General features: G+C 55.9%; 2 protein-coding genes across 29 annotated transcripts in view; both read right to left on the reverse strand.

Moving 5' to 3' along the window:
• TNXB (tenascin-X) overlaps window positions 1-11,534 on the reverse strand; it is a 66,943-nt gene extending 55,409 nt beyond the window's left edge. For 14 of the 15 annotated variants that reach the window (XM_021098340.1, XM_021098334.1, XM_021098339.1 and 11 more), the window contains exons 1-4: window positions 11,373-11,510; window positions 5,926-6,315; window positions 3,420-5,258; window positions 2,815-2,930 (exon numbers count right to left, since the gene is read on the reverse strand). In XM_021098340.1, coding sequence (XP_020953999.1) covers window positions 2,815-2,930; window positions 3,420-5,258; window positions 5,926-6,307 — 2,337 coding nt within the window. In that variant the 5' untranslated portion in view covers window positions 6,308-6,315; window positions 11,373-11,510. 15 annotated transcript variants of the gene reach the window in all.
• ATF6B (activating transcription factor 6 beta) lies at window positions 9,270-27,462 on the reverse strand. 14 transcript variants are annotated; one of them, XM_021097951.1, is made up of 19 exons: window positions 27,323-27,462; window positions 26,865-26,944; window positions 26,640-26,718; window positions 26,307-26,398; window positions 25,115-25,250; window positions 21,971-22,083; window positions 21,726-21,861; window positions 21,512-21,643; window positions 21,224-21,357; window positions 20,430-20,615; window positions 20,249-20,340; window positions 19,648-19,818; window positions 19,064-19,171; window positions 18,804-18,885; window positions 18,532-18,605; window positions 18,205-18,316; window positions 17,981-18,065; window positions 14,623-14,746; window positions 9,270-13,130 (listed from the first exon to the last, which is right to left on the reverse strand). In XM_021097951.1, exons 1-19 carry the CDS (start codon window positions 27,459-27,461, stop codon window positions 13,067-13,069), a joined length of 2,139 nt encoding a protein of 712 aa, XP_020953610.1. In that variant the 5' UTR covers window position 27,462; the 3' UTR covers window positions 9,270-13,066.

Raw genomic sequence — 27,917 nt, forward strand, 5'->3', positions numbered from 1 at the left:
CCTCCGGCCTGAGGTGCATCCGAATCACCTGGAGGGCTTCTACAACACAGCTTAGGGGCTCCACCCCTAGAGTTTCTGACTCCGTAGACCTGGGGGCGGGGACCGACAATCTGTAGGTCGAATCCCCCAGGTGATGCTGGCGCGGCAGGTCCAGGGAACACACTTTGAGAGGCACTGAGTCAGAGTAAGAAATGCCACGTATGCAGGGAAGGGAGAAATGTTCCACTTCTGGGTTCTGAAGCTCATTCCAATAACTAAGTGTGGCCCTTGGCCAGGAATAGAAGAGTTTGGGCTTTGAGAGAAAAGTGTTTCTGGAAAAGGGGAGGGGATAAGGTAGAGAGGCTTCTAGGAAGATGGCAGTGGCCAGAGGACAGCCAGCTACTGAATATACTCCATGCCAACAAATGGATAGAGCACTGGCCAAGGCGAGAGGCAATATCCCAGGGGCCAGCCAGGAGTTCCCTTTGCAGCTCAGCAGAAATGAACCCAACTAGTATCCGTGAGGATGCAGGTTCGATCCCTGGCCTTGCTCAGTGGGTTAGGGATCCGGCGTTGCTGTGAGCTGGGGTGTAGGTCACAGATTTGGCTTGGATCTGGTCTGGCGCTGCTGTGGCTGTGGTCCAGGCTGGCAGCTGCAGTCCCAATTCAACCCCTAGCCGGAGAACTTCCATATGCCACAGATGTAGCCCTGAAAAGAAAAAAAGGGGGGGGGGAGGAAAAAACTGCCAGTAGCCAGCCACAGAGAGTGCAGAAAGCATAGCCCAAGGGCCAGTAAGTAGCACAGGCTGATGTGGAGTCCAGAGAGGTGTCTGGGGACCAATTTTACAGGAGCATTTTCCACACCCAGGCTCAGCGAGAATCCAGAATGTGACAGAAGCCCATACCCAGTGCAGAGCAGATGAGCTAAGAGCATGGCCAAGCTGGGCCCAGGCCAGCTCAACACCACCCCGGCCCCACAGAGACGGGGAAAGCCTAGGGCTTCGTTTGGAGCCTGCATCTCTTGACAACACGAAGGATAAGTCCATGTTTACTAAAAGCAGGAAACGATGCAGCCCTGCAAGCTCCTTCTAGCTCTCCCTCTCTCTTCTGTTTATTTTAATTCTTCTTTCACTGAAGTTTCTTAGGAAAGTTCCTTTTAAAAGCCCTGCCCTGTGTGCGTCGGTGGTATAGTGGTGAGCATAGCTGCCTTCCATTATTAAAGCCCCTACGCTCTCAAGATGAGAACTATGTAAATAATATACACACAGAAGAAGCGAGTGGGAGAAACACTTTTGAAATGTTAACAGTGCTTGTTTTAGTGTGAAACAGCCAAGAATTATTTGTTTTTTCCTCTAGCTGCCAAATTCTTGTCTTGTGATTAAATTATTTTTATAAAAAAAATTTTAAATAGTAGAAAAAAAAATCTAAGCTATCTTGGTTGTGCAGCAAAGTAGGGATGTCTTCCTCTGCATCTACCAGGAGGTAAGGAGAGAGCACATGGTAAAGACCTGGGCTTGAGGGGATAATGACAAGACTTGGAATAACTAGGCTGATTGGGGTGGGGATGCTGGCCAGCACCTCTGAGCAGTCCCTTCTGTCCTAGAGGCCACCTAGGTATATGCCCTGGGACTTAGTTATTTTTCCAGAATCCTGACTGGGTAGAGATGAGAGTGACATGGCCTACATCTCACGCGACATCCTGTGGCATTTGTGGGATGATGCAGGAAGATATAAGTTGGACGGCAGAAACGTCAGACGATTTGGAACAAGGAGACCAAACACCTCATAAAAGCCTGAGCTGCATAAAGGGAGATCTCTGATGAAAGGCCATAGGCTTTGTCCTCAGGATGCCCCCCAAATAGCTGAAGAGTGAGTTGAAAGGAGAGAAAGGAGGTTTGCAATGCACTGATGACATGAAGGCGGAGAACCAGCTCACAGACTTGAATTATTGCAACAGCCTAGACAGCCTAGCCCATACCAAAAAAGATAACACTGAACAGACCCAAATACAAAGGCTTATATTTAGGCTTAAAAAAAAAAGTTTATGTAGTTGAAGGTCTTCTTTTTCCCTTCCTTCCTTCTTTTCTTTCTTCCTCTTTTTTTTCCTTGTTTATCTGGATTTTCTAAAGCTTCTACACTGAGCCTATATGACTTTTCTAATAAAAAGTTCCTTAAGAAATCAAATAGGATAAAAACAACTGAAAGTTTGTGTGACCACAAGTTCATATATGTCAACTCTGAGAAAAGTGCCAGTTGTATCCAGAGTTAACCAGGTGAACGACTGGGTTCCTCTCTGCCCCTATATTTTTTGAGGGGAGTGGAGCAGGATGCTCATGGAAAAGGCAGAATGCATTAGAGGAGGAAAACCAAGAACTGAAGGATTCAGAGAACAATTCCTTAAAGAAAAGGAGTGAAGAAACCAGTGGGTTTAACCTGGAAGGAATGAAGGGTAACATGATGGCTGATGCCTCCAAATACCTGAAAGGCTGTGGTATAGATGCAGGGAAAGAAAAATCACGTTGATGGCTAGTGAAGGGCCAGCTAGGGCCGATGGATGGATGCAGAATGGTTCAGAAAGAACAAAAAGAACTGACTGCAGTGATGAGCAAAAACGGACTGGACAGGCCCAAGAAGTACTGAGGTCATGGTCACCAGAGGTGTTCCCATGCTGCAAAGGCCTTCTGTACCCTGTGTGGGCAGGACAAGAAGGCCTTTCCTGCAGGTTTAGGAATCAGCCATCTGGACTCAACCACTGATTACCTGGAACTTGAGGTAAGCACCCCCCTCCCGCCCCCCATCCCACCCACTCGGCCCCTCCTGGAGCTTGGCTCTCACCGTAGGGATGAACTGAATTTCATAGGCATCCACGTTGCCAGGAGCCCGGGTCCACTCTGTCCGAACCGTCGTCTCCTCCAGGAGATGCATCCTCATGCCCTCAATGGCTGGCACCTCTGCCCAGGAGAACAGGATATGAGAAGCTGCTTAGCCCAAGGCAGCCCCCCGCCCCTATTCTCACCACCACCACCAGGCTTCTCCTGCTCACGGCCAATCTAAGAATCTATCCAGACTTCCACTTCTCTCTGGGAAAGGGGCAAAGCTGGCAGAGACCTGAACTGGCCTTGGGTCTCCTGTACTGGCCCCCATCTCCAGGAACACCAAATCTCCCTAAAGGCAACTAAAGGGGCCCCCAGTCTGCTCATTAGAGATCTGAACATCCTGCCTCAGGCTCGGCCCCATGATTCTGCAGACCCTGGCAGACAATGACTCCTTGTCTCTGCTGACTGCCCCACCATCATCCCAATATAGGACCCCCCCCCACACCCCACACCCATCACTCTTCCTCCAGGTCCCTGGGCTTCTAGGCCTCAGACTCCGGCATTCCCACTAGCTCCAGTTTTCCCCTCCCTGACCAAGCATACTGGGGAAGGCTGCCTGCTCACCTTCCCCGCAGTCCTCCCCTGCATAGCCATCTTGGCAGACGCATCTGCCCTCATGACACTCTCCCCGGCCGCGGCAATCCTCGGGGCACGTCTGGATGGCACAGTCTGGGCCTCGGAAGCCCTCTACGCACACACACTGGCCAGCGCGGCACAGTTCGCGGGGCCCACAGCCCCCAGGACAGGCGCTAGCCGGAGGCTCCTCCTGCCCGCAGTCCTCGCCGCTATAGCCCGCATGGCACAAGCACACCCCCTGCACACAACGCCCACGGCCCCGGCAGTCGGCTGGGCAGGTGCGGGTGGCGCAGGAGGGGCCGGTGTAGCCGGATTCGCACACGCAGCGCCCGTCCTCACAGAGGCCGCGCCGGTGACAGTTGGAGGGGCAGGTGCGGAGGCTGCAGTCCTCGCCCGCGTAGCCCTCCCAACAGGTGCACACACCGTCCCGGCACACGCCCCGCTGGCTGCAGTCGCGCGGGCACCGTCTGATGGCGCAGTCCTCGCCCTCGTAGCCGTCTTCGCACACGCAGCGCCCCTCCACGCACTGGCCACGACCTCGGCAACCCCCGGGGCAGCTTCGCACGCCGCAGTCTTTGCCCTCGTAGCCTACGTCGCACAAGCACACGCCATCCTCGCAGCGGCCGCGCCCACGGCAGTCCCCAGGGCACCGATGGCTCCCGCAGTCCTCGCCTGTGAAGCCCGGGTTGCACACACAGCGGCCGTCCACACAGCGCCCGCGGCCGCGACAGTCGCCCGGGCAGGCGCGCGTGCCGCAGTCCCGGCCTGTGTACCCGGGCCAACACACGCAGCGGCCATTCTCGCAGCGGCCCCGGCCGAGACAGTCCCCAGGGCAGCTTCGTACGCCGCAGTCCTCACCACTGTAGCCCGCGTTGCACACGCACACGCCGTTCTCGCAGCGCCCGCGGCCGCGACAATCTCGCGGGCAGGCGCGCGCGCCGCAGTCGGGCCCGGAGTACCCGGGCCAGCACACGCAGCGGCCGTCCTCGCAGCGGCCCCTCTGATTGCAGTCGCCTGGGCAGCTGCGCACGCCGCAGTCGTCCCCGCTGTAGCCGGCGTTGCAGATGCACTCGCCGTCTTCGCAGCGCCCTCGGCCCCGACAGTCGCGGGGGCAGGTCCGCGTGCTGCAGTCCTCGCCCGCGTACCCGGGCCAGCACACGCAGCGGCCGTCCACACAGCGCCCGCCCTCGCCACAGTCCCACGGGCAGCTCCGCGAGCCGCAGTCTTCACCGGTGTAGCCTGGATCGCAGACGCAGCGCCCGTCCTCGCAGCGCCCCTTTTGGCTGCAACCTCGGGGGCAGCTCCTCACCCCACAGTCCTCGCCAGTGTAGCCGGGGTTGCACACGCAGCGCCCGTCCTGGCAGCGCCCCCTCTGGCTGCAATCTCGGGGGCAGCTCCTCACCGCACAGTCCTCGCCAGTGTAGCCGGAGTCGCACACGCAGCGCCCGTCCTCACAGCGTCCCCTCTGGCTGCAGCCCCGAGGGCAAGATCGCAGACTGCAGTCGTCGCCAGAGAAGCCCGCCCGGCACACGCACACGCCCTTCACGCAGCGCCCACGGCCATGGCAGTCCCCGGGACAGGAGGGCCAGCTACAGCTGGGGCCGGTGTAGCCGGGGAAGCACACGCAGCGCCCGCGGATGCAGCGACCCTGATCGTTGCAGTCATCTGGGCAGGACCTGGCGTCTGACGGTGGAGAGGAGGCCGGCGCCTCAGCCTCTGTGGGGTCGGAGCAGGTGGGCCCACCCCAGCCTGGCTCACAGGAGCAGGCACAGCGGCTCAGGTCAAACGCACCATGGAGACTGCAGAGGCTCCGAACATCTGTCTGGCCTGGAGCAAGAGGGAGAGGGGAGAGGGTGAGCCCACCTAGTGCTCCTCTAATCCTCTGAGTCGGCCCCTCCAGCAGAGCCAGGCTCAGTTCCTATCCACCATCTTAGTTTCCGGCTGCCACTTGTCAATATATGTGGCCTCCCAGTGCCCTAACAGGCTGGGGAGGAGAGGGCTGGCATCTGGTCAGGTGGCTCCTTTCAGAGTCGTGCCCTGGGTGGCACTCACCACCCTCAAGGGCAAGGCAAGGCTGCCTTTTTCTTTTTTTTTTTTTTTTTTTGTCTTTTTGTCTTTTGTTGTTGTTGTTGTTGCTATTTCTTGGGCCGCTCCCACGGCATATGGAGGTTCCCAGGCTATGGGTTGACTCGGAGCTGTAGCCACCAGCCTACGCCAGAGCCACAGCAACGCGGGATCTGAGCCGCGTCTGCAACCTACACCACAGCTCACGGCAATGCCGGATCGTTAACCCACTGAGCAAGGGCAGGGACCGAACCTGCAACCTCATGGTTCCTAGTCGGATTCGTTAACCACTGCGCCAGGACGGGAACTCCAAGGCTGCCTTTTTCTAATTCACTCCAAGGCCTTTTGTAGACTGGCGATGCCCCCCAATCCTAAGCCACTTCCCCACCTTCCTCCCCTTCTGTGCCCCTTCCTGTGCTCTTTTGCTCACCTGTGCCGGCCTGCGCAGCCGCAGTGCAACAGCCCCCAGTGCACTGTTCCTTGAGCCCCTTCACCAGCTCCTCCAGGATCTCCAGCCGGACTCTCAGGGCCTGTACTTCTGAAGCAGGGACAGGGGGCTCAGTGCCTGGCGGACAGCCACAGCCAGCTGAAGGGGGCAGGTTAATGCGGTGGGTGAACACCACCTGCTTCTCCCCTCCTGCCACCGTGTGCTCATAAAGCTGAGAAGAAGGGCTTCCCCCTCCTGGCTGGGGAGGGGGCCGTGGGGCTGGGAGCGTCACATTGGACCGTGGAGAGAAAGGGCCTGCTTTGACCGTGCCCAGCAGTACCAGGAGGGCCAGGTTGGAGGTGAGGGAAGATTGGGCTGACATCATTCAGGAAGCTGCAGAGAGAGAGGACTCGTGTTAGAGCAGCTTCACAGAGAAGGAGACAAGATGCCCCTCCCCCTTTTCCCAACACACACACACACACACACACACACACACACACGCCAGTAGTCCCACCACTCACAACTAATCTACCTGACTCACATGTATGAAAAATCCACATTCAGCCCAAGCTTAATGGATGCCCTCCTTGGGCAGATTTGGTCTCAGCATATGGAAGTTCCCGAGCCGGGGGTCGAACTGGAGCTGCAGCTGCAGGCGTACGCCACAGCCACGGCATCTGCAGGTTGTGGCAATGCCCAATACTTAACCCACTGAGTGAGGCCAGGAATTGAGCTCATGTCCTTACAGAGACGATGTCAGGTCCTTAACCCAATGAGCCATAATGGGAACTCCCCCATCCACTGTTACATGAGCCCCCAAACCTCCTGTTTTCATTGTAACTGTGCAAGGATAGACAGAAGAGAATAGGGTCCAGGTGACTGCAATGCACAGTCAGCTGACATTTACTGCTGCGGGTATCCATCTAGGTACCTCCATCCAGATCCATGACTTTAATTTCCAAACTGCATCCCAATGTACAAACTCTTTCCTCTTTTTTTGTTTTTTGTTTTTTGTCTTTTTGCAATTTCTGGGGCCGTTCCCGTGGCATATGGAGGTTCCCAGGCTAGGGGTCGAATCGGAGCTGTAGACGCTGGCCTACACCAGAGCCACAGCAGCTCGGGATCCAAGCTGCGTCTGCAACCTACACCACAGTTCATGGCAACGCCAGATCCTTCACCCACTGAGCTAGGCCAGGGATGGAACCCGCAACCTCATGGTTCCTAGTCGGATTCGTTCACCACTGAGCCACGACGGGAACTCCACAAACTCTTTTCTCTGAACTCCAAGCAATATATCCAGCCTCCCATTTGACATCCCCTCCTAGGCACCTCAAATTCAACTAAGACTGAACTCACCATCAACCTCCCTGTACCCCATCCCCTGAGTGTTCTCTGCTGCATCTCATAGCCTTGTCAGTCATCCAGCCCTACAAGTCAGCAGCCCAACAGCCCATCCGACACCACCATAGTTCATCACATTGACCCATATTGTCATAAACGTCTCTAATTTGCTTACATCTCTCCCTCTGAGCAGCCTTATAGTTCAAGCTACCATCTGCCTTTTGCTAGACAACTGCAATTGCCTCCTAGCTGGTCCCTCTGCTTCCATTCTTGCCCCTTATAATCTTGCAAATGCAACTGGGATGTCCCTCTCCCCCTAAAAACTCTTTAGTGTCCCCCAAGTTCTCTTCAACACTGACAGCCCTGCATCATCTGGCTCCTGCTGACCTCTCAGCACTTTTCTCCTGTAACACTTCTCTCCCTCTCTCCACGGCGTCCCACTGGCCTGAGATCCCTCACACGCTTCCCAGCCCCAGACCTTCCTATCTGTCATTCCCCCTATGTGGAATGTTCTGCCTTTTTCTCTTGACTTCCTCATCCTTCAGGTCTCAGCCCCATATCACTTCCTTGGGAAACCTTTCCTGCCCAGGTCAGGTTCTCCCTAGCATATGATATCACAGTATCATGCAACTCTCATTTGTAGTATTTATAACCATTTATAATCATATATTTAGTCGTGGGATTATTTTACTACTTTCTTGCCCACCCACACTCAACCTTGCCTGCTAGACTGGGGGCAGGCATAGCACCTGTTTGTTTCTTGGCTGCTGTATCCTTGCATCTGGCACACTGGTGCTCAATAGATATTTAGGGACTATATAGATATTTAGCCAATTTACATAGTTCAACTTAAGCCTGGGAGTAATATCAAGGTTGGAACCAAGGACAGGACCAAGGTCAGGGCTAGGACCACGGACAGTGTCTGGGACTGAAAGTTGGTTAGAAACAGCAGCTGGGGCAGCTGCCGAGCAGGGAGCAGGCCAGGTGTGGATCCTGGCAGGGCTGCATGGTACAAGCACGTTGGAAAACCATTTGGCACAATCTATTAAACCTACTAGAGCCATAATGCAAACCCTATGACTTGGCAATTCCACTCTGAGAAATATACCTCCCACAGCACTACTGCTCATAACAGCCTCAAACTGGGACCCAGCCAAATGTCTCACACCGGTAGAATAGATTACATGAAGTGTGATTTGTTCACTCAGTGGAATAAAAAATAAAACAATGAGAACAAGCTACAGCAGGGTCTCACTAATATGGGGTGAAGCAAAAGAAGTCAGACACAAAAAAGAACATACTGTAACATTCTATATTATATAAAGTTTGAGTCTAGTGGTTAATCGATGGATAACCACAATATTAGTGGTTAATCGGTAGTGCTGCAAGTCAGAAGAATCACTACTTTGGTCACTACTCTTGGGGGAGTAGTGACCAGAAGGGGCATGGTGGGGGACTTCTGGGGTGCTAAGAACACCCTGCTTCTTAAGCTGGGTGCTGGTTACTCAGTTGCATTTGTTGGTGGAATTCACTGAGGCAAGAAGTGGGAGGCAAAGGTTGGTGAGGAAAGGTAGTGGGGCGCTTGGGGTGAAGTGGGAGGGGCATGGTAACAGAGGAGTGTGGAGGGGGGAGGGGGAGTGATGGAAACGCGGCAGTGCCAATGCTAGATCCTTAACATACTCTAAAATTCTCCTCTGGGTCTGAGAAAAATGAGTTTTCGTGCCCCACCCCCGCCACGATCCCACGAGAGATGAAAGGGGAGCTGGCCAACGGGGACAGAGCCTTGCCATGCCGAGTCGCGAAGCCAGACCGAGAGGCCTGGCAGGCAGAGAGCTGCCCTTCCCGGGGCCCCTCAGCCCTTCTCTCAGTTGGGAGTGAGGTGGGCTCACACCCACCTTCAGATCCTGCTGACCCGTGTCTAAGGCCATGCACACCACCCCGTGCTGGCACACACAGATATACGTACCCATACAGATACACTCGTGTGTGCTCATCCACAAACGCACATGTGAACACACTTCTCGTATATGTGTGCCCTTGTTTATTCAAAGAAGCCTGCATCTTTGCAGGCTCACATATTTGAGTTTGGGCATGGGCGCGCATGTGCACCCGCACACACACACATACACAATCTTCTCTTCATGGTTCTTCCACACCCAGTTGGTGGGTGATGCCTAAAAAAGCTGTGTGAGTCAAAGACCTTAGCTGGGGAACCACACAGGAGGCCCTTCTCCAGTGGGGAACAGAGGATACAGGGTGCCCCACACCCCTGGAGGCCTTTGGGAGCTGTCCAGTACCCCCCTCTCCACAACAGGATCCTGCATCTTTCCCCACATGCTGGGGGGTAATGGGGGTTGTCTCTGTGGCAAGAAGAAAAGCAGGAAAGTGGTAAACTGGTCTGAAAGGAGAGGCATGGCCCCCATAGGCCACACACCCCCGAGCCTCCTTCCCCAGTCCCCTCTCCTGCCCAGTCTCTACTATCCCCACAATCCCAACTCTCAATTCTTGAAGAATTCCACACTTCTGTCAGCACCAGGAAAGCGGAAAACGGAGGTGTCCCCTGTGTTTTCGGCTCATCATCCCCCCTACTGCCGCATCTGGGGTGCTTTCTGCAGTGGGGGGAAGGAGGGGAGATGTGGCCTCATGCACTGGGCATCCTCCCCACAGTTGGAGGGCTGGCAGGGATAGGGGCACCTTCCCAAGCTGTGACTCAGACTGCCGGGTATTCATGCAGTGGCCAATTTTGACACTTTGCTCATCAGGGACTCTAGGTCCCAAGAGGTGGGGGAAGGGGCTGGCTTCCACGAGGGATGTCCCAAAGGTGGGAGGGTTGGGGGCCCACCCCCATGCTCCCCTCTGCCCCTTATGCTACAGGAGAAGTGAAGGTAAAAGAGTTCCAGGACCGTGAGATGAAGGACGGAGGTGACAATGGGTTCCAGATATTGGGGTGTAACCAGGTGACAAGGAGGCACCGGGAGCGAGGGAGTTGGAGAATTGAGATGCCCTGTATTCTGGGAAGCTAATGGACCCGAGAGAGATAAGGAAATTAAAAGGAAGAATTTCCAGACCCCCGGGGAAGGAGTCCGGAGGCAGGGGCAGTGAGGGACAGGAAGGCAGGTTCTGGTCCTGCACGGAGTGACCAGGACTGAGGGGGAAAGGAATTTTGAGGAACCGAGGTGCGGGGTCCCTGGGGATTTGGACGCCGGGTCAGGGAAAGAAGGGAGGGGGCTGAGGCTCTGGGAAGTGGGTGGGGATTGGAAGCGGACGGCCAGCAGCTGTGATGTTTCCGTGTTTCCGAGTTGCTTCCCAGTAGTTCCTCTCAGTTCCACTTCCAGTTGTTTCCAAGCCATTAAATTCTTTCCAGGCGAGATAAGGGTCCCGCCCGTCCCACCCAGGGTGTGTCACGTGGAGGGGGGAGGTTTAGACGGACAGGAGCAGGGAGAGCCTGGAAGGGGGACGAGCAAAGACGGAGCCCCTGTGCCCCTGGAGGCACCTCTCAGTCATCTCGGCCTCGCTGAACCGTGAGTCATGGGTGCGAAGCTTTCTGCCAAGAACAAGTTTTAGGATTCTCTCTACAGGCTCTGTGCCCTTCCCAGACCTGGGAGTCCTGATCCTGCTCTGCTTCAGCATTCCTAAGGGCTCAAGACCCCCAGACCCTCCTCCAGCCTAGAAGCGCATGTGCTGCCACCAGAGAGTCCCCATCTGGACGCGCAAAGAAGCTGGAGTTCTGGCTCAGCCGCTCCAGCCGGAGAACTTGGGGTTCCACCAGCATTTTCCTCCTGAGGTTCAGCTGGCCCCTGGTTTCTCCCAACCCTGGCACCTCCAGAGCCCAGAGTCCCACCTTACCTTACCGACCACCACCTCCACCTTGGTGCCAGCACAGGGTCCTGTCCAAACCCCAGCATCCACTCCTCCACTCCAAGCACCCATCCTCCCAGACGCACCGTCCACAGGGACTCCAGTCCCCAGTGCGTGGTCCTATTCCCTCTGCCCCAACGCAAAAGTCCTTGCTCTGGGAGGCTCTCCTGCCAACCTTCACCTGGGATGTGGGGCTAGAAGTCCCCACATCTCCCTGCCTTTCCCTCCATCTCCCGAGAGCAGTTCCTTACCTGGGTAACCAGCGGCCACAATGCCTCTGCACCTGCTCTGCCCCCGACCTTGGGAAGGGGGCGCTCAGGGCAGGGTGGGTGGGCTTCCCTTGGCAGCCCTGGATGTCCCCTTGCTTGTTCCCTGCAGCAGGGGCTCACTAAGCTGCGACCTGACCGTCGATCTGGGCAGCGACAGGGAGGAGGAGGGAGCCTGTAGCGAGCAGGGGGAGGAGAAGGGGAGGACCAGCATGAGGTCAGGGAGGGGAGCGGAGATAGGGCAGGCCCTCCCAGCCGTCATCACATGCCACCCCTTCTCTCCTCCCTGTCTGGGATCACCGAGTCCCACGACACCCTCATCTCGCCCCCTCCAGCCCTAGTCTGACCTCCCACGACCTCTCCTTATACCATTTTATTCTTCCTCCTCACCCTATTTTTTTGCTCAACTTGATACCCCCCCATCCCTCATGCCATTTCTTTCTCACCCCCACCATTTCCCTACCTGTTACGCCTGCTCTCCGACCCGTTTTCTCCTCTCCACCAACACCCTTCCCCACGGCCAGCCCCCCTCCCGCATCCCCCTCCCAGTTGCCACATTGCTCCAGCTTGGATCTTTGCTGTCTGTCTGCTGCCCAGCACCCACTCCTTCATCTCCACACCTTGTCTCCGGGCAGGGCAGGGGTAAGGGGTGGCAGGAGGAAAGCCCCCTCCCAAGCCTAAATCCCTCTCCAACATGGGCCCCTTTCCAGGACTCCTTGTCCCCTCACCTGTGCCCCTGCCGGCCCCACTGCTTCCACCTGTCCTGTCTCTTCTATCCTCTCGGCCCGCCCCGTTCCCGTGCCGTCTCTCGCTGGCTGTACTGTTCAGTCCACCTTTGGTTCTCAGCTCAGGATCAATGCCCCCTTTTCATTCTCCCACCTCAGCAAATTCCTAGAGAAATGGCAGCTGAGGTTTGTGCACTGCTGGACAAAGGCTTGGCTGAACACTTGGGAAAGAATTTGGGGTTCAGGGGAGGTGGAAGGGAAGCCTCAAAGTTAGGAGGAAGGTTAGGGATGGAGGCAGGGGCAGCTACGGGGTGGGGGCACGCAGGGGGGTGACCTTGTGGACCGTGGAAGGGTGGTGCAGGGGGGTGGGAGCAGAGAGTTAGAGAAGGTCGCTCTGATCTCAGGAGAGACAGGAAGACTGACACCTGAGGACAGGGTGGCAGACACACTGCCATCAGGCTGCTGGGCTCTATCTCTGGCCTCATTGCCCCGTGTGCTCTGCTACCCTGATGAGGGGCTGAAAAGGAGACTTTTGCCAGACGAGAAAAACCTTACCCCTGGGCAGGGGCAGCAAGACACCCCCCGACACACACCCACAAGTTTCACGCCAAGGATAAAGTTCTTGCCACCCAGGCACAATCCTCACCACTGAGGTGTAGACTGGCCAGGTCACAGGTCATGAGTGAATGGGACGTTCAGGAGCCAGCATGTGCCTGATTCTGTCGCTTGGGTTGGGGCACAGGTGTCTGCACCAGGGTCAGATCCCAGTCATGGGTGTGGGGTGTCCCTGGGCCAGGGCAGGTCAGTACTGCATGTGGCTGCGCCATACGCCCCATGACCTCCCGGTGGCCGAGGACAAAGGCTCGCATGGGCTCTCGCGTGGGTGTCCCCGTGTGTGTCCGTGTGTCTGTGAGTATGGCTGTTTTTTTCCTGGCTTTAATGTGGAGGATGAAGTCAGCATCTTGGATGGAGCTGGGCTCGACTTCCTTCCTCTGCTTTGGCGCGAAGCCCCCAGAGCCTGGAATAGGTAACAGCTTCCCTCAGATCTCCAGGCAGGGGTTGGGGGAAGGTCGATGAAAGGGCGGAGGGTCCGAAACAGCATTACACGGAGAGAGCAGACTGCATAGAGAACGGATTTTCTCTGATAGGCCCTGGAGGGAAAGAAGCAAGAGCTGGAAGGATGGCCCTGGGTGTTGTGAAGGCCACTTCTGGGGAGAGCCGGGATGCCCGAGCCAGAGGAGGGAATGCTGGATTCCAGATATTTACAAGCTTACAAGGCGTTTGAAGAAGCCACTGGAGGCTTGACAGACATAATTCCAAGTTCTGAGATAATTCTTATCTAAAATTTGATTTTCACCCTGGCTTTCGGGCTCTTGGAGGAGCTCATGTCCTGCATATGTCTGCATTTTATCAGAAAAGCACCAAGCCTTGCATTGAGCAGATGCCTTGTAAATGCCTGTCAATACAAGGATTGGGAGAGAAGGATGAGGCCAGGGTGTCTGGCAGGGAGCCCCAGCGTGAAGGCAGGGAAGGCCCATGCTCGAAGCTGGGTTGCCTTCCCCGGAGTGTCCTGGGTGATGGGCAGAAAGGCTGGGGTCCCGTGCTCTGGTGGTTTTCTGAATCCTCAGCCCTGGTGTCTGCGGTTCTGCACCCCCACCCTTGAATAAGCCTCCAAGTTCCTGTCCTAACCTTAGGAGGATAAGGCATAAAAGGTACAGCAAAGAAGGAAAGGGGAAGCCGGGGAAGCTGAGGAAGCCGGAGAAGAGTAAGGGCAATTAAGGGCAAGGGCCTGAAGGATAGAGAGAGGGAGCGAAGTGAGGCCAGGGGCTTCGATCCAAAGAAGCAGTCCCAGAGAGAAGATAGAAAACAGTTGTACTGGGCTTCCGTTTACAAAGCGCTTTCCTACACTGCAGTGTCTTGTTAATCCCACTTTGTGCCAAGGAAACGAAGGCTCGTTGATGTGAAGGGCCTTGTCCCAGAGACTTTGCTAGCGGGGGTGAAGGTGGGTCTCGGCCCCGGTTTTCTGACTCCAAAGCCTGTATTCCTTCCCCTCCCCCAAGAACAGCCCTGGAAAGATTGGAGACAGGGCAGAAACACAGGAAGGGGCTCCTGGAAGGGCCTGTTTGAGAAGGATGGATGGGTGAGCTGGACTTCTGAAACATCTTCCCGCATCCAGTTATTATGTAGACAGAACTGGAAGAAATTGTCAAGTATAAGGGGAGTCAACACGCCATCACTGCGATTGGGGGGCAGGAGCTGGGGAGGATGGGGAACACGGGGGAGAGAGAAGCCTGGGCCTGAGGCGAAAGATGGGGGAGAGCTGAGAGGCTGGGGCTGAAGCGGGGGCAAGAGAGCCACAGATGGATGGGTGCTGACCCTTAAAACTTCCTTTGCCTGGAGACATGGGTGTGGGGAAAAGGGAGGAGGGAGGACATTTCTATCTCGTGACAAAAGAAAGTCACACAATTATTTTGTTCTCTGCTCTGGGGCGGGTGGGCGCCCGTATTTACCAGAGGGACCGAGGTCGCTGTGGCAACCACACATCTGGGCCCCGGAATCCAGATGTGCTGCATCCAGAAGCCATAGCAGAACGATGAGGCAAACGTGTTGGGCTCTCCAGTCCTGGCCCCGCAGCTGGGGAGAGCACAGAGGAGCGGGGAGGTGAGGGCAGAAGGGGGCCGGGGGGAGGAGGAGGGGGCCGAGGTGGGGGGGGAGAGGAAGTCATGGAAGGGAACGAGGAATGTGGACAGAAGAGCGGCCAGGGCAATGGAGAGGGGGAGGCATGACAGGGACGAGGCGAAGGCTCGGAGGCTGGTGGAGGTGAGAGAAGACCCAGAAAAAAAAAGAGAGCAGAGAGCGAGGCATCGGGGGAGGAAGGGAAAGTCAGAAACAGCGGGAAACAAAGGAGAACAGAGAATCAAGGGTCCACAAGAGATGGTGACAACCCGAGGTGGGTGGAGTGCAAGGAGAGGCAAAAAAGAAGTTCAAAGGCAAGAAGAAGAGAGAGTCAGGGACGATAAGGGGAACAAAAGGCCGATGCTAAGGAAAGAAAGCAGCAGAACAGAAAGATAAAGAGGGCCTGAGCCAGGAAGGGGCCACCAGGCGGTGCAGGAGGGCCAGAGACCAGTGTGCCTACCACAGGGCTGTGGCTAGAGAGCCACATGGTCCTGGAGGGCAGCAGTCCAGACCGACCAGCCTTTGCCTTCTGTGGACACGCCCTTCCCCACACCTGCCCTGACCCTTCCCACCGCCCGCTCCCTCGGCCAAGAGGCTGGGCCCCAGATCACACCACAGTGCCAGCTGCCCCTGGCACACTCCACCCCAGAGGCCCCCAGTCTGAGACACGAGCACTTCACTTTCCGGAAAAGAAGCGATGGGACAATGAAAGAGTGATGGGCTCAGGTGGGATAAAAGCGGAGTAGAGGACAGGACGACGTAAACGCAGAGAAAGGAGCAGGGGATGAGCACGTGTCTCCACGGTGGACCCCCCCTCCGCCCCCGCCCTGTGAACACCACCTTTCACCTCCCATCAGGAGAGAGGGAGCGGTACCCCCACTTTACAGATGAGGAATCTAAGGCTCACTGTGTGTAAGTTACCCACCAAGGACACCCACTAACAGAAGGCGGAGCAGGGATGCCAACCCACGTGCCCTGCCTCCAAAATCCTTGTTCTCCTGCACTGGCTGCCTGGATAAGGTTGGATGAGGCTCGAGGGACCCTGGGACAGGAAGTGCTGGCGGGGGAGCCAGGGCTGCCCTCTGGAGGGAGGAGAGGCCTAGTTCCTGGGGGCCCTAGTTCCAGGTTGCCATAGTTACTTGGTCTGTTTTCATCCCAAACACAGTAACAGGGAGGGGGGGGAGCCTGGCTGGACACGTGAGGTTCTTCCCCCCTCCTTCAGGCCTGGGCTCATGGCCCAGGCGGCCCCTGTCCAGTCATCTGGGCGTGGAGCCCAGGCCTGGCCCGCACCCTCCCGCTGACCCAGGACACCCCTGCAGGGCCAGGCCAAGGTGATGCTGGACAGGAGCCGCTGACGGGGATCCCCACAGGTTGAGTAAGACCTGGCCCCTCACCCTCTGTCCTGTTCCTCTCCCTCCTCATTTAGAAAGCACAGCCTTTTCTGACAGTCCCACGCTTGTCCTTTTTTTTTCAGCTGGACTCTCGAGCCTCCATCCCCTCCAGTTTAGGGCTAAGAGGTTCCCCAGTGTCCCATTCCCCTCCACACACTGCCCCCTTCTCCACTGTGGTGCCTCCTTTCTGGGCTCACAGCCCCTGGGCCCAGCTCTGTTGTTTGTTCAAGCTGCTCGGTCCTGGAAAGCAAAGGGGGAAAACCTGCTAGAACGCAAGGGACCCAGGGAGGCTGCTCACCCTGCAGGGGTGGGGCCCCCTGTCCTTCCTGTTTACCCAGACACATTCCAGGATCCTCGTCCTCTAGGCTGCCACGCCGTGGGACACTCCTCCCTGCTCCCCCGCTGGACGCCAGACACCCCTGTGTGGCCCGGGTGGGGATAAGAGATGACACGAGGCCTGCGATCGTGTGCCCACCCTGCCCCAGAGCCAGCCATGTCTCCAGCGCTTGGTTCTCTGAGGCACTGGCCCTACGGAAGCCCCTTTGCCCCACACTCCCCGTCATGTACCAGGAAGGCAGCCACCATTCATTCCTTCGACTCCCTCCAAGCTGTTTATTTAAAAATAAAAAAAGAAGGTACGCCCGTACATACACCTGACCCCTCCACCACTGCGCCATTACTCCCGGGAACTAGCTCCTAAGTGTAAAAAACTGCCCTTGTCCCGCCTGGGGACTAAATCCCCGCCTCCACCCCCCGAACAGAAACAAGAGTAAAGAGTGTACGGGAGCCCGCCCTCACCCCCCAGACCTAACTGCACTCAGCACCCTCCGAGAGGCAGGGACTGGGGTTCACAGCAATGAGAGGAGGCCTATATTGCACACAGGGGTGAGGAGAGAGGCAACCTTCTCCTCCCTCCAAACAAGTGCTCAGCCCCCACACCCTGTCTCTGCTTCACCACCTGCTCCAAGCCCGGGGATCAGGAAGATTCGAAACGGTTCCGCTTGGTCCCCCCACCCCGCCCCCGGGTCTAAGTCAGTGTGCGTCAGAGGTCAGGGGTGATTGAGGTAGAGGGGCTGACGGGCGGCCTGGCTGGCCTGGCTGGCTGCAGAGGCTGGCAAGGGGCCACCTGTGGCATTGCCCGGGGTTGAGGCTGGCTGTTTTCGGAGCGAGGGGGGCACTGTGGAGGTCTTGATGTGGATCACCCTGGTGTCCATGACCTCACACTCGATCTGCATCATCTCCTCATAGTCCCCCGGGGGCCCCCGGCCTGACAGGGTCTCTGTGAGAGGGGAGGGTTACGGAAGAGGAGAAGCGGGAGGCACGGGGTGGGGGGTGGGAGGTTGGAAAAGGAGCAGAGGAAGGGGAGCAAAGGGCGATGGCAGGAGGCAGGGCCCAGCGGGAGGTAAGTGAGAGGGGAGGGATGGAGTGGTTGCGGGGAGAAGGAAAAGAAGCGGGAAAAGAAGATGGCAGTGATGGGTGTGAGGTCACAGGGGAGAGGACATTAAGAGAACAAAAGGAAGTAAGACTCCAGACGGTTCCCAGCCCAGCCCTCTGCGCCCAGCACCCCACGCACCTTCGCCTAGGGAGGACCCGCACCCTCAGCTCCCTCCCTCCCGCCTCTCCTGGGCTTTCTTTTTCTCTCCACCCATTTCCGGCTCCTTCTTGCTCAAGCATCTGGCCTCTCTCTGGAACCCCGCTCCTCTCCCCATTTCCACGCTGACGCTGACTCAGCAGGCTCTCCCCACTGGAACTCTCCCCTCCTCAATGTCAGGGCCCCACCCCATGGCCGGGAAAGAATTACCATTGGGGGCCATGGCAGGCATCACCAGGGACATCTTGGGCCGAGAGGTCTTGTTGTGGCTGATGGCTGGGAGCAACAGGTGGTCCTGAGAAACAGAGGGGCCAGGACCAGAGGGTGGAGGAGAGGAAAGGACAGGCTCCCCGGCCCTACTCTACAGCCCCAACCTGCAGGCAGACTGCCAGGGAACCCGGGGCGGTGGGAGGGGGCCAGGAGGAGAAACTCACCCTTCGGAAGGAGACAACGTAAAGCGTGTCTTCCCGTCGGTCGATTGCATCCAGGAACTCTGGCTGTGAACGGTCTGGGTGGCGATACAGCTGCAGTTGGCGCGCAGTGTCCCTGGGCGGGTGAGGGGGCAGGATTCGTAAGGAGCTAAGCCCAGGGCCCAGTTCTCACTGGGGGAGGGGACAAGGATGGGAGAGAAAGAGACAGGAGGTCCCCAGGGGAGGAGGGAGGCATGATGCCATTGGTGGCAGTGATGACAAGCACAGAGCAGTTCCTCGGGGGTAGAGCTCTTTAGCACTTAATCAATAAGCACCCCCCCCAAGACTCACCTTTCTGGGGGCCCAGGGGATTGGGTGGGGACTGCTGCCTTAATTGGAGGTGACTTCTTCCGTAGCTGAGACTTCTGGAAGGAGAAGTATCTAAGGATTTGAAGAGGGTGAAGGGAAAAGGGAAAGAGACAGACGGCCCCTAGAAGCTGACGCCACCTCATACCCACCCTTCCACCACCCCAAACCCCCACAGTGAGAGGCCCACAAAATCCCCTGGACATTCAGCCCTTGTCTGCAGGGGGCTCCCCTGAACCAGCGCCACCACCTCCTACCTGCCTCTCCTGGGCCCTCTGGGGGATCTTCCGCCGGCCCCTCTGGTGCCGCTGGACCCAGCCACTCAGCTCGTCAGCAAGCCTGGGAAAGCAGAGGGGGGGGCACCTCCGTGCCAGGCCAAGACTCCCACTCTCCTCGCCCACGCACAGAGGAGACAGGGCCCAGAGAGCCAGTGCCTCAGCCAGCGAGGACAGCCAGGCCATTGGCGGAGGGGCCTCGGGACAACAGGGAAGACACCCCAGTTGTGACTCCCCCACACCTCAAGGACTCAGTTCGGTTGAAGTGCCGGCAATCAGAGGAGAGGAAGAGCTGGTCCAGGTCTCTCAGCAGCAGCTCCTTGGCGGCCCCAGGGAAGGCTGTCAGGTTCCTGGTGTGAAGGAGGGAGGAGGTGATGACCAAGGCTGCCCGGCACTGCCCCCATCTTCAGTGGCAGAACAATGCCGGCTCCCCACAAAATGGAGAGTTAACCTTGAGGGTTGGGGAGACCCACTCAGCACCCCCAAAAGAGGGGCCTCTGGAGTTCCCGTCGTGGCGCAGTGGTTAACGAATCCGACTAGGAACCATGAGGTTGAGGGTTCGATCCCTGCCCTTGCTCAGTGGGTTAACGATCCGGCATTGCCGTGAGCTGTGGTGTAGGTTGCAGATGCGGCTCGGATCCTGCGTTGCTGTGCCTCTGGCGTAGGCCGGTGGCTACAGCTTCGATTCGACCCCTAGCCTGGGAACCTCCATATGCCGAGGGAGCGGCCCAAGAAATAGCAACAACAACAACAACAACAACAAAAAAGACCAAAAAAAAAAAAAAAAAAAAAGGACTAACACATGAAAAGAGGGGCCTCTGCTCACCTGAAACTTGGCCGGCCTGCAGGGCTGGGCTGGGGCTCCTCCAGGCCCTGGGAGGGCCGCCGGGGGGGCTCGGCTGGCTCCTGTGCTGAGAACTCCAGCAAGTGTCTGCGTGGTCGAGGCTCTTCTCTGCTCGTCCGAGGAGAGATGGGTGCCGGCGGAGGCTCACTGATGCTGCGGGCCGGGGAGGACGGAGCACAAAGAAGAATCCCAGCTTTACTGAGGGGCTGGTTCAGAGTCAAGGCTCTGCAGACATCCACCTACTCCCAACCTGTTCTATAAGACTACACCTCTTCATCTGCAGGATGGGAGGAGAGGGTCCCTACCCACAGCGCCAGAAAACATGAGGAGAGCAATGTATTTGCCTAGGGTGCAGAATTCAGTAGGTGCTTCAAAGTCACCATTTTTAGCCATCTTCTCACTACCATCTACTCGAGGACATAAGCATGTATGAAAGAAGTGATAGAACAAGGGCCAGGCTGGACGCACCATCAGTGATAAGGACACCAGGGCTGTCTGTGTGCAAGTGGAATCAAAGGGACTGTGCCAAAGCAGGCAATCAGGCTCCATCCAGAAGGTTCCGGGGGGGCAGGGAGGCTCTCACCTGACGGGCCCGAAGTTGAAGGCGATGAAGAGAAGGAAGACCATGACGCAGACCACCTTCCTGTTTCCAGACCCCAACCTGAGCTCGCTGTTCTGCGGAGAAGAGAAACAGGGAAGCCAGTGAGGGTGAGTCAGCCCCAGGCTTGGGCTCCTGCTGGGCTCCCAAGGACAGCAGGTCCCACCTCGGCCAGCAGAGCCTCCAGCCGCCGGCGGAGGGCAGCATTCTCCCGCCGGAGCTGCTGGTTGTCAGCCAGCACGGCCTGCAGCCGTGCCTCCAGCCCCTGCAGATACTCCTTCTTCTTCCTCCGGGACTGGCAGGCTGACTCCCGGTTCTTGATCATTCGCTGCTGCCGCTTCAGCAGCTTGGCCTGGGACGAGAGAGGGTTGGAGAGGGAAAGAAGCCCCAGGACTCATGACCCCAGGAGGCCACCCGCCCGCCTTTCCAACCCCCACCCACGAGGCCAGAAAGGGCGTCTCCCCCTGCACTAGACCACTGCAGGGAAGGGCCCGTCTCTCAACCACCCCTAATCCTGTGGCTTAGAGCCGAGCAAAGTTAGACTGTAGGAGGAACTTCCTCCATCCCCGTTCTCGGTGGAACCGCAGCTCCTTTCCTTGATGAGTGACCTTCCTTCTTCTCAATTCTCCATTTTAGGACCCCAAGTTTAAGCCTGCTATCATTAAGGAACAGCTGACCCGGTCTACCCCTAGGAAGCAGCTCCCCTCTTCCGTACCACAATAGGACTCCCCTGCTTTTGCTGTGCTAAGACCACCACCATTGGCAGTGATGGCAAACCTAAGGATCCTAAAACCACAGAGAGTCGATATTCACATTTAAAAGGGGTCCACTCTGACCTTCGGAATCGTCTCATGGGCCTGCTTCCTCGCTTTGTGCTCCTTTTTCAGTCCACAGTTCTCTCCGATGACAGTTCTCTTCCCTTCCCTTCACTGGCCCTGCTTCTCCCTTACCAACACTTACATCCACCTCGGGTGGGCAGGAGTTCCCAGGCATAGGAGCCGGAACAATGCTCTTCCTCTCGGGCCGTGGAGCAGCGGGGGTCGGTCCCTCAGGCTGGACTCGAATAGCACCTTGGATGAGGACAACTGGGGACACTGGGGCAAGGGGACAGAAGGATTTCAGAGAGCTGACAGTCCACTGGCTGCCTGTGTCCACACTCACAGCTGAGCACCCAAGGATCGGGAGTCTCACCAGCTGTGAGCACCCCGAGAAGGTCAACCCAGTCTGCCTCCTTCTCTCCTTCAGTACCTGGGGGTGGCTGGACAAGGGGCTGCAAAAGGACAGTGGTGCTGGGAGGCACAGCTCTGGGTGGCATTGGGACAGTGGTTATCACCACAGGTTTGGGTTGCAGCGGTGGCTTCCGAGTGGGCAGAGCTTTGCCTAAAGGAAGGTAAAGGAAGGGAGGAAGGTCAGGACTCTAGGCCTCTTACCAGGGACCCCAGGAGTCAGGAGGCCCCCTCACCTGAGGAGCCATCGGAGGACGGGCCCATGGTGATCTGGACAGCTCCAAGTGCGGGGCCTGGGACATCCCGCAGGAGACACCCTTGAGGGGACGGGGACTCTGTCTTCACTTCTAATACTTCCTCCCCTATAAAGGTCTGCGTGGGGCATTCCAGAAGACATGCAGTCAGGAGGAGTGCTGAGGAGGAGCTGAAGAAGATTCTCACACCTCTCAGAGTCCGGAGGAAGAAGGGAGGGGTTGCTCACCTGGTTGGGGGACTCTGCTGAGAGCACAGACGCCTCCGAGTTGATGGAGGAAGATGGAGAGACAGGCTCTATCTTAATTTGGACATCTGCAGGACGGCAGCATGACACAAAAGCTGGGTACCAGGGATACATGAAGGAGAACCGGGCCACGAGGGGGAAATGAGAGACACTTCTCTTTGTACCCAAAAGGAAAACTATCCTGCCTCAGAAGGGCAGTGCAGAGGAGGTGAGCCCAGGGAGCTGCTAATATCTGACTCTCCTCAATGACCTCTTTTTTTCCTTCTTCTTTTTAGGGCCATACCCACGGCATATGGAAGTTCCCAGGTTACGGGTTGAATCAGAGCTGTAGCTGCCGGGCTACACCACAGCCACAGCAACAGAGGATCCGAGCCATGTCTGCCACTTACACCACAGCTCATGGCAATACCAGATCCTTGACCCACTGAGTGAGGCCAGGGATCGAACCTGTGTCCTCATGGATGCTAGTCGGATTTGTTTCCACTGAGCCCTGACAGGAACTCCTCTCCTTGGGCTCTTTACCCAGGTCTCCCTTTCTCCTCCCGTGGTTTTTCATCACTGCTCAGGTTCCCTCAGGGCTGTCCTTGCACTTCGGCCCTCCCCCCTCTGCCTCCACACCTTGTCCATTCACACAGAGGAGGCCCAAGCAGGGGGACCCGGCAGCATTCATACCCAGCCAGACTCCTGTCTGCCTGGATTTCCACCTCAGCCTGGCTCAGTGCAATCACACATCTCCATGCCGACAAATGCTGAGTCTGCATCTCTCCCCTTGACGGCTCCCCTGTGCTCTGATCCTGACTTCCAAGCTGCCTGCTGGTCACTTCCATTCTCACGCCTCACCGTTCACCCAAATTCAACTGGCCTTAAACACGGCTCACTGCTTGTCCCTTCATACAGATTCCCTTCCTACTCCGTCAGCCTTCTAGGCACCAAATCTGAGCCTTCACGGCCTCTCTGAAATCTCTTGAGGCCTGTTGATTGTTCTGTGTAGGTGAAGCCATCTGAGGGCCAGGTTCATCCCTCAGATCAACTGTCCACTCCTACCTTTGGTCCACAGCATGCATTTTGGCACCTAATCATATGACTGCAATCCTGCTATTTCAAAATTTCAAATCAACTTATATATGTAGGAGTAGGTAATACAGTCATACAACACAAAACCCCAAAGAAACAAAGGAGAATTCAATAAAAAAAAAAGGTGAATCTCCGTCCCTTCCTTGTCCATCAGCCACCCAGATCCCCTTCAGAGGCGACCGTTGGCACTATTAGCCATTCATTATAACCCTCATGAGACTCTCCTAAAGCAAGGACTATGTCTTAGGCTTCACGTCTATTAAAGTGATGGGTAAAGTATGAGCCCTCAATCCATACCTAAATAATAGGGGAGAATCTGACTCCAAAAACATTATGCTTGGCAAAATCATCAACAACCGTTTCACTCTTATAGACTTTTCTATCTTTAGTTTGTCTGTCCTCTTTGTAACGTTTCACTCTTATAGACTTTTCACTCTTATAGACTTTTCACTCTTATAGACTTTTCTATCTTTAGTTTGTCTGTCCTCTTTGTAACGTTTAATCATGTGCTGGATATGAGCTGTTCATCTCTCCAAACTCACTCTCCATCCTTCCCTGCCCTGCGGCCCAGGAGGGAACATGAATGGGTTGCATCATGGGGCTCTCTTGCCTTCCAATTCTGGTTGACGTTCAACTAAAACCCTCAAGAAGTCACTTTGAAGTCAGTAGTCAAGGGAGCGCCCGTCATGCTCGGCAGTAACGAACCCAACTAGTATCCATGAGGATGCAGGTTGGATCCCTGGCCTCACCCAGTGAGTTAAGGATTCAGTGTTGCTGTGAGCTGGAGTGTAGGCCAAAGATGCAATTCAGTTCCCTAGTTGCTGTGGCTGTGGTGTAGGCCGGCAGCTACACCTCCGATTGGACCCCTAGCCTAGGAGCCTCCATGTGCCGCGCATGCAGCCCTAAAAAGACAAAAAAAGAAATCAACAGTCGACACACTGAATTCATCAAGCTCCCTGAGACCAGGGGGCTGCTGCTTCTGCAGTCTCTATCCAGCCGTAGGGAGCATCACCCGCCGGGGGCTGCCCCAGCCAGAAGCCTAGCACACCCTTTGACCCCTACCTTTCTTCAACACCCAGAGGTTCACTGCAGCTCCTCCACTCTCATTCATTCTTTCTCACATCTGCCTTCATCTCAGCATCTGAGATGTCTTATTTCATTAACCTGTAATCATCTACCCTAGAATTACCACACCTTACTTGGCTTTCTCCCCACCCACACACTACAGGATTCTTTAAGTCAGTGCGGTGCTTCTGTGTTCTTCATCTCTGCATTGCCAGCACCCTGTCCAGAAGCTGGCATGGAGCAGGTGCTCAGTAAATGTAGGTGATGAATAAACGTATGAGTAGATAAACTCAGTAACACTTTTAAAAATAGCACAAATGATGTTACTTGCACAGTCTAGAAATTGGGTATGTGTGTTCCAACTTTTCCGTATGTTTGAAATTTATCATAAAAAAATAAAACCCCAGGGGAAAAAGCAACATAGATATAAATATGCCCTAACATGTCCACAACCTTTTGAAAAATGCAAAACCAACAGGAAGTGAAATCTCACAACAGATTACCAGGAACAAGAAAAGAAACAAGGGAGTTCCCCTGTGGCTCAATGGTAACAAATTTTCTAGAATCCATGAGGACACAGGTTCCATCCCTGGCCTTTCGAAATGGGTTAAGGTTGAGGCGTGAGCTGTGGTATAGGTCACAGACATGGATCGAATCTGGCATGGCTGTGGCTGTGGCATAGGCGGGTAGAGCTGCAGCTCTGATTCAAAGCCCTGGCCTGGGAAGTTCCATATGCTATAGGTGTGGCCCTAAAAAGCAAAGCAAAACAAAACAAAACAAAAAAGAATCAAAAATCATCCCTCTCTTTCAACACTGGTTTTGCAATTTTCTAAAATTCTCCATCCTGCTCCTGGCCTCTCTCCTGGTTATGTGCCATCTGTCCTCCCTATTCTTTCCTCCTTTTCCTGCTGACCACCCTCCACCTCCCCATAAACACACACACACACGCTACCTTGCTAAAGCCTGGGGATGACAGGCTGTCATTACCTGAGGGATCATCAGAGGTGGGGCCCACATTGATCTGGACGGTTTCAAAAGGGGATGTTGGATCATCTCCCAGAAGGCAGAGTGGGGGCGCCAAGGACTCTGTCTTCACAACCAGCACCTCCCCTACACCAGAAGCCTGGGTAAGAGTGAGGGTGAAGCAGGGGGGACAGAAACAAGGAAAGAAAACAAAGGACACGTTGAGGGTAAGAGCAAGAACAAGAGCTTTAGCGCTAAGAAGCCACCCATTACTTGACATTCTGGTTTGAATGGTATTCACCATTCTCCCTAAGCTGCCCCCGGCCCCTTGTTCTCCCTTTCTACTTTATTCTTGGGGGAGGTGACAAAGTCTCATATTTCAAATACTGCCTTAGAGTGGACAATTGCGTCAAGAACAGTTCCAGAGGAGTTCCTATTGTGGCTCAGTTGTAATGAACCCAACTAGTATCCATGAGGATGCGGGTTCAATCCCTGGCCTTGCCCAGTGGGTTAAGGATCTGATGTGGCCATAAGCTGCCGTGTAGGTCACAGATGCAGCTCAGATTCCGAGCTGCTGTGGCTGTGGTGTAGGCCGGCAGGTGCAGCTCTGATTCAACCTCTAGCCTGGGAACTTCCATATGCCCCACATGCAGCCCTAAAAGCAAAAGCAAAACAGTTCCAGAATACTCAGGAGTTAACAATCCTTTTCTTCTCAGCCCCACCATGTCTGCCACCTATTTCTGTGTATCAGAAACTCCAGAGTTCCCATTGTGGCGCAGTGGAAACGAATCTGATTAGGAGCCATGAGGTAGCAGGTTCGATCCCCGGCCTCGCTCAGTGGATTGAGGATCTGGTGTTGCCATGAGCTGTGGTGTAGATCACAGACACGCTCAGATCTGGCATTGCTGTGGCTCTCACGTAGGCCGGCGGCTACAGTTCCAATTAGACCCTTAGCCTGGGAACCTCCATATGCTGCAGGTGCGGCCCTAAAAAGGACAAAAGACAGAAAAAAAAAAAAAGAAACTCCATCTTCAGTTCTAGACAACCAGAGTGGTGATGTGAAAATGAGGATATGAAAGAAATTGCAAATGCACAAAAGAAGCCCCCCCCCCCAACCGGGACTCATAACACACAAATCATTCCACCAGCATCTATAGGTGAAGGGATGGGAGGAGAGTCCCTGCCACAGAAAGTAGGAGGGACAAGACTCTCTCACCTGGCTGGAGGGCTCTGTGGAAAGATGTGATGCTTCAGAGCTGAGGGAGGAGGAAGAGCAGGGGGAGGATGGCTCAGACTTCACCTGAAGATCTGGGGGGAAAAGAGTAAGAAAATAACCGGGAAGCAGAGCCTGACAAAAGTTTGAAAAGTACCCAAGGACATGGGGTAAGAGCCCCTCACTGGGGTGAGGAGGAAGGAGCACACATAAGAGATCAAAAGGGGGGAGTACACGGGCACTCGTGTGAGAAAACGAGGAACTGCATAGTTGCTGGGAAACAATGGGAAGATAACGGTTTCTGAAAGGATGAGGGAATCACAAAGGGTATCTTACCTGGGAAGATAGGCAGAGGGTCCCAGGGGGGTTCGGGAGGGCTGACATCCATCCCCAAGTCCAGGGAGCTGCTGCCAAACTGAACAGGAGAGGGTATTAGATGGCAGGAGTGTGAGGCTGAAGGGATGGCTCCGGATGAGCTCTGGCCTGGGGATAAGCCCCAGTTCTGAGACCACTTCCACCCACCAAGGGTAAGAGTCAAGGCCAAGGCCCGGGGAGCGATACCGGGACATCTTCCTCCGGGCAACGGAAAAGCTGCGTCGGCTCCTCGGCCACTTCATCCAGGCCGGCGTACAAGGTGCTGTCTGCAAGAGGGGCGGAGGGTCAGCGGAGTCGTCCGCTAGCGCAGCCTTCGGAACCCCACAACAGCCCTCGCCCCGTCGCTCACTGCCTCTGCGCGGCCAGATCCACCGCCCGCCCACTTGAAAAGTGATCCAGCCAGAGAACTCCAGCCCCTCCTTCCCCGACCCCGGAACAACTCCATATTTCCGCAGGGAGGGGAGGTCTGCCCCAACTCCCGCATCTCCCCGAAAGCACCACCAGCCCCCCTGTTCCGCCTTCCTCAGAATGATGGATTCCGTATCTGTCCAGCCTTCCTCTTTGGGCCTCCGCTTCCTCCTGCGTGCCTCAGGGGCACAATATGCCACAGCCCCCTCCCCTCCCCGAGGCCTCACTCCGCACACCCCAGTCCTCCGGGCTCAGCAAGTTGTCGGTGAAAAAACGCGTCGGGTCCGCAATCTCGCTGAGGAGCATCAGCTCCGCCATCTTTCCCCCCCACCCCCCAACCACGAGACAGTTCCCAAGGCCCGCCTCTCCCATCATCAACTAATCGGCTGGCTCCTCAAAAGTGGGGGAACGCCCCGGAAGCTCTCCCAACCAGTAAGAGACCTGGGTATTGAGCACGTGAGACAATATAGGCGGTGGCTGTATAGGACCGGCCAATAGGAGCGCCCCGGAGGCTAGCACCTCCGCAATACCAGGCAGTGAAGTTTGCGCGTGCGCCAAGCCGGACCCAGCCTGAAAGCGCCTAGGAAACGTAGGTACCGGGTTTTGAAGGTTCGCCGTCTCCCCCAAACAGTACTGAATTTAGAAGTTTAGATAGCTTGTGTTCATCTTTGGAGATAGATAAGCCCCGCAAAATATACCACACGTGACCATAAGGCTTTTTCATGGTAAAACGGTAAAGAGGTACATACACTAAGACCACTGCTACCTTCCCTAGGAAGGCAAAAGCTGGTAAAAGTATGTGGGTGAAATCCTCCCACTGGCCCCTCCCCC

Source organism: Sus scrofa, chromosome 7 (assembly GCF_000003025.6).
Source record: "Sus scrofa isolate TJ Tabasco breed Duroc chromosome 7, Sscrofa11.1, whole genome shotgun sequence".
Classification (NCBI taxonomy): domain Eukaryota; kingdom Metazoa; phylum Chordata; class Mammalia; order Artiodactyla; family Suidae; genus Sus; species Sus scrofa.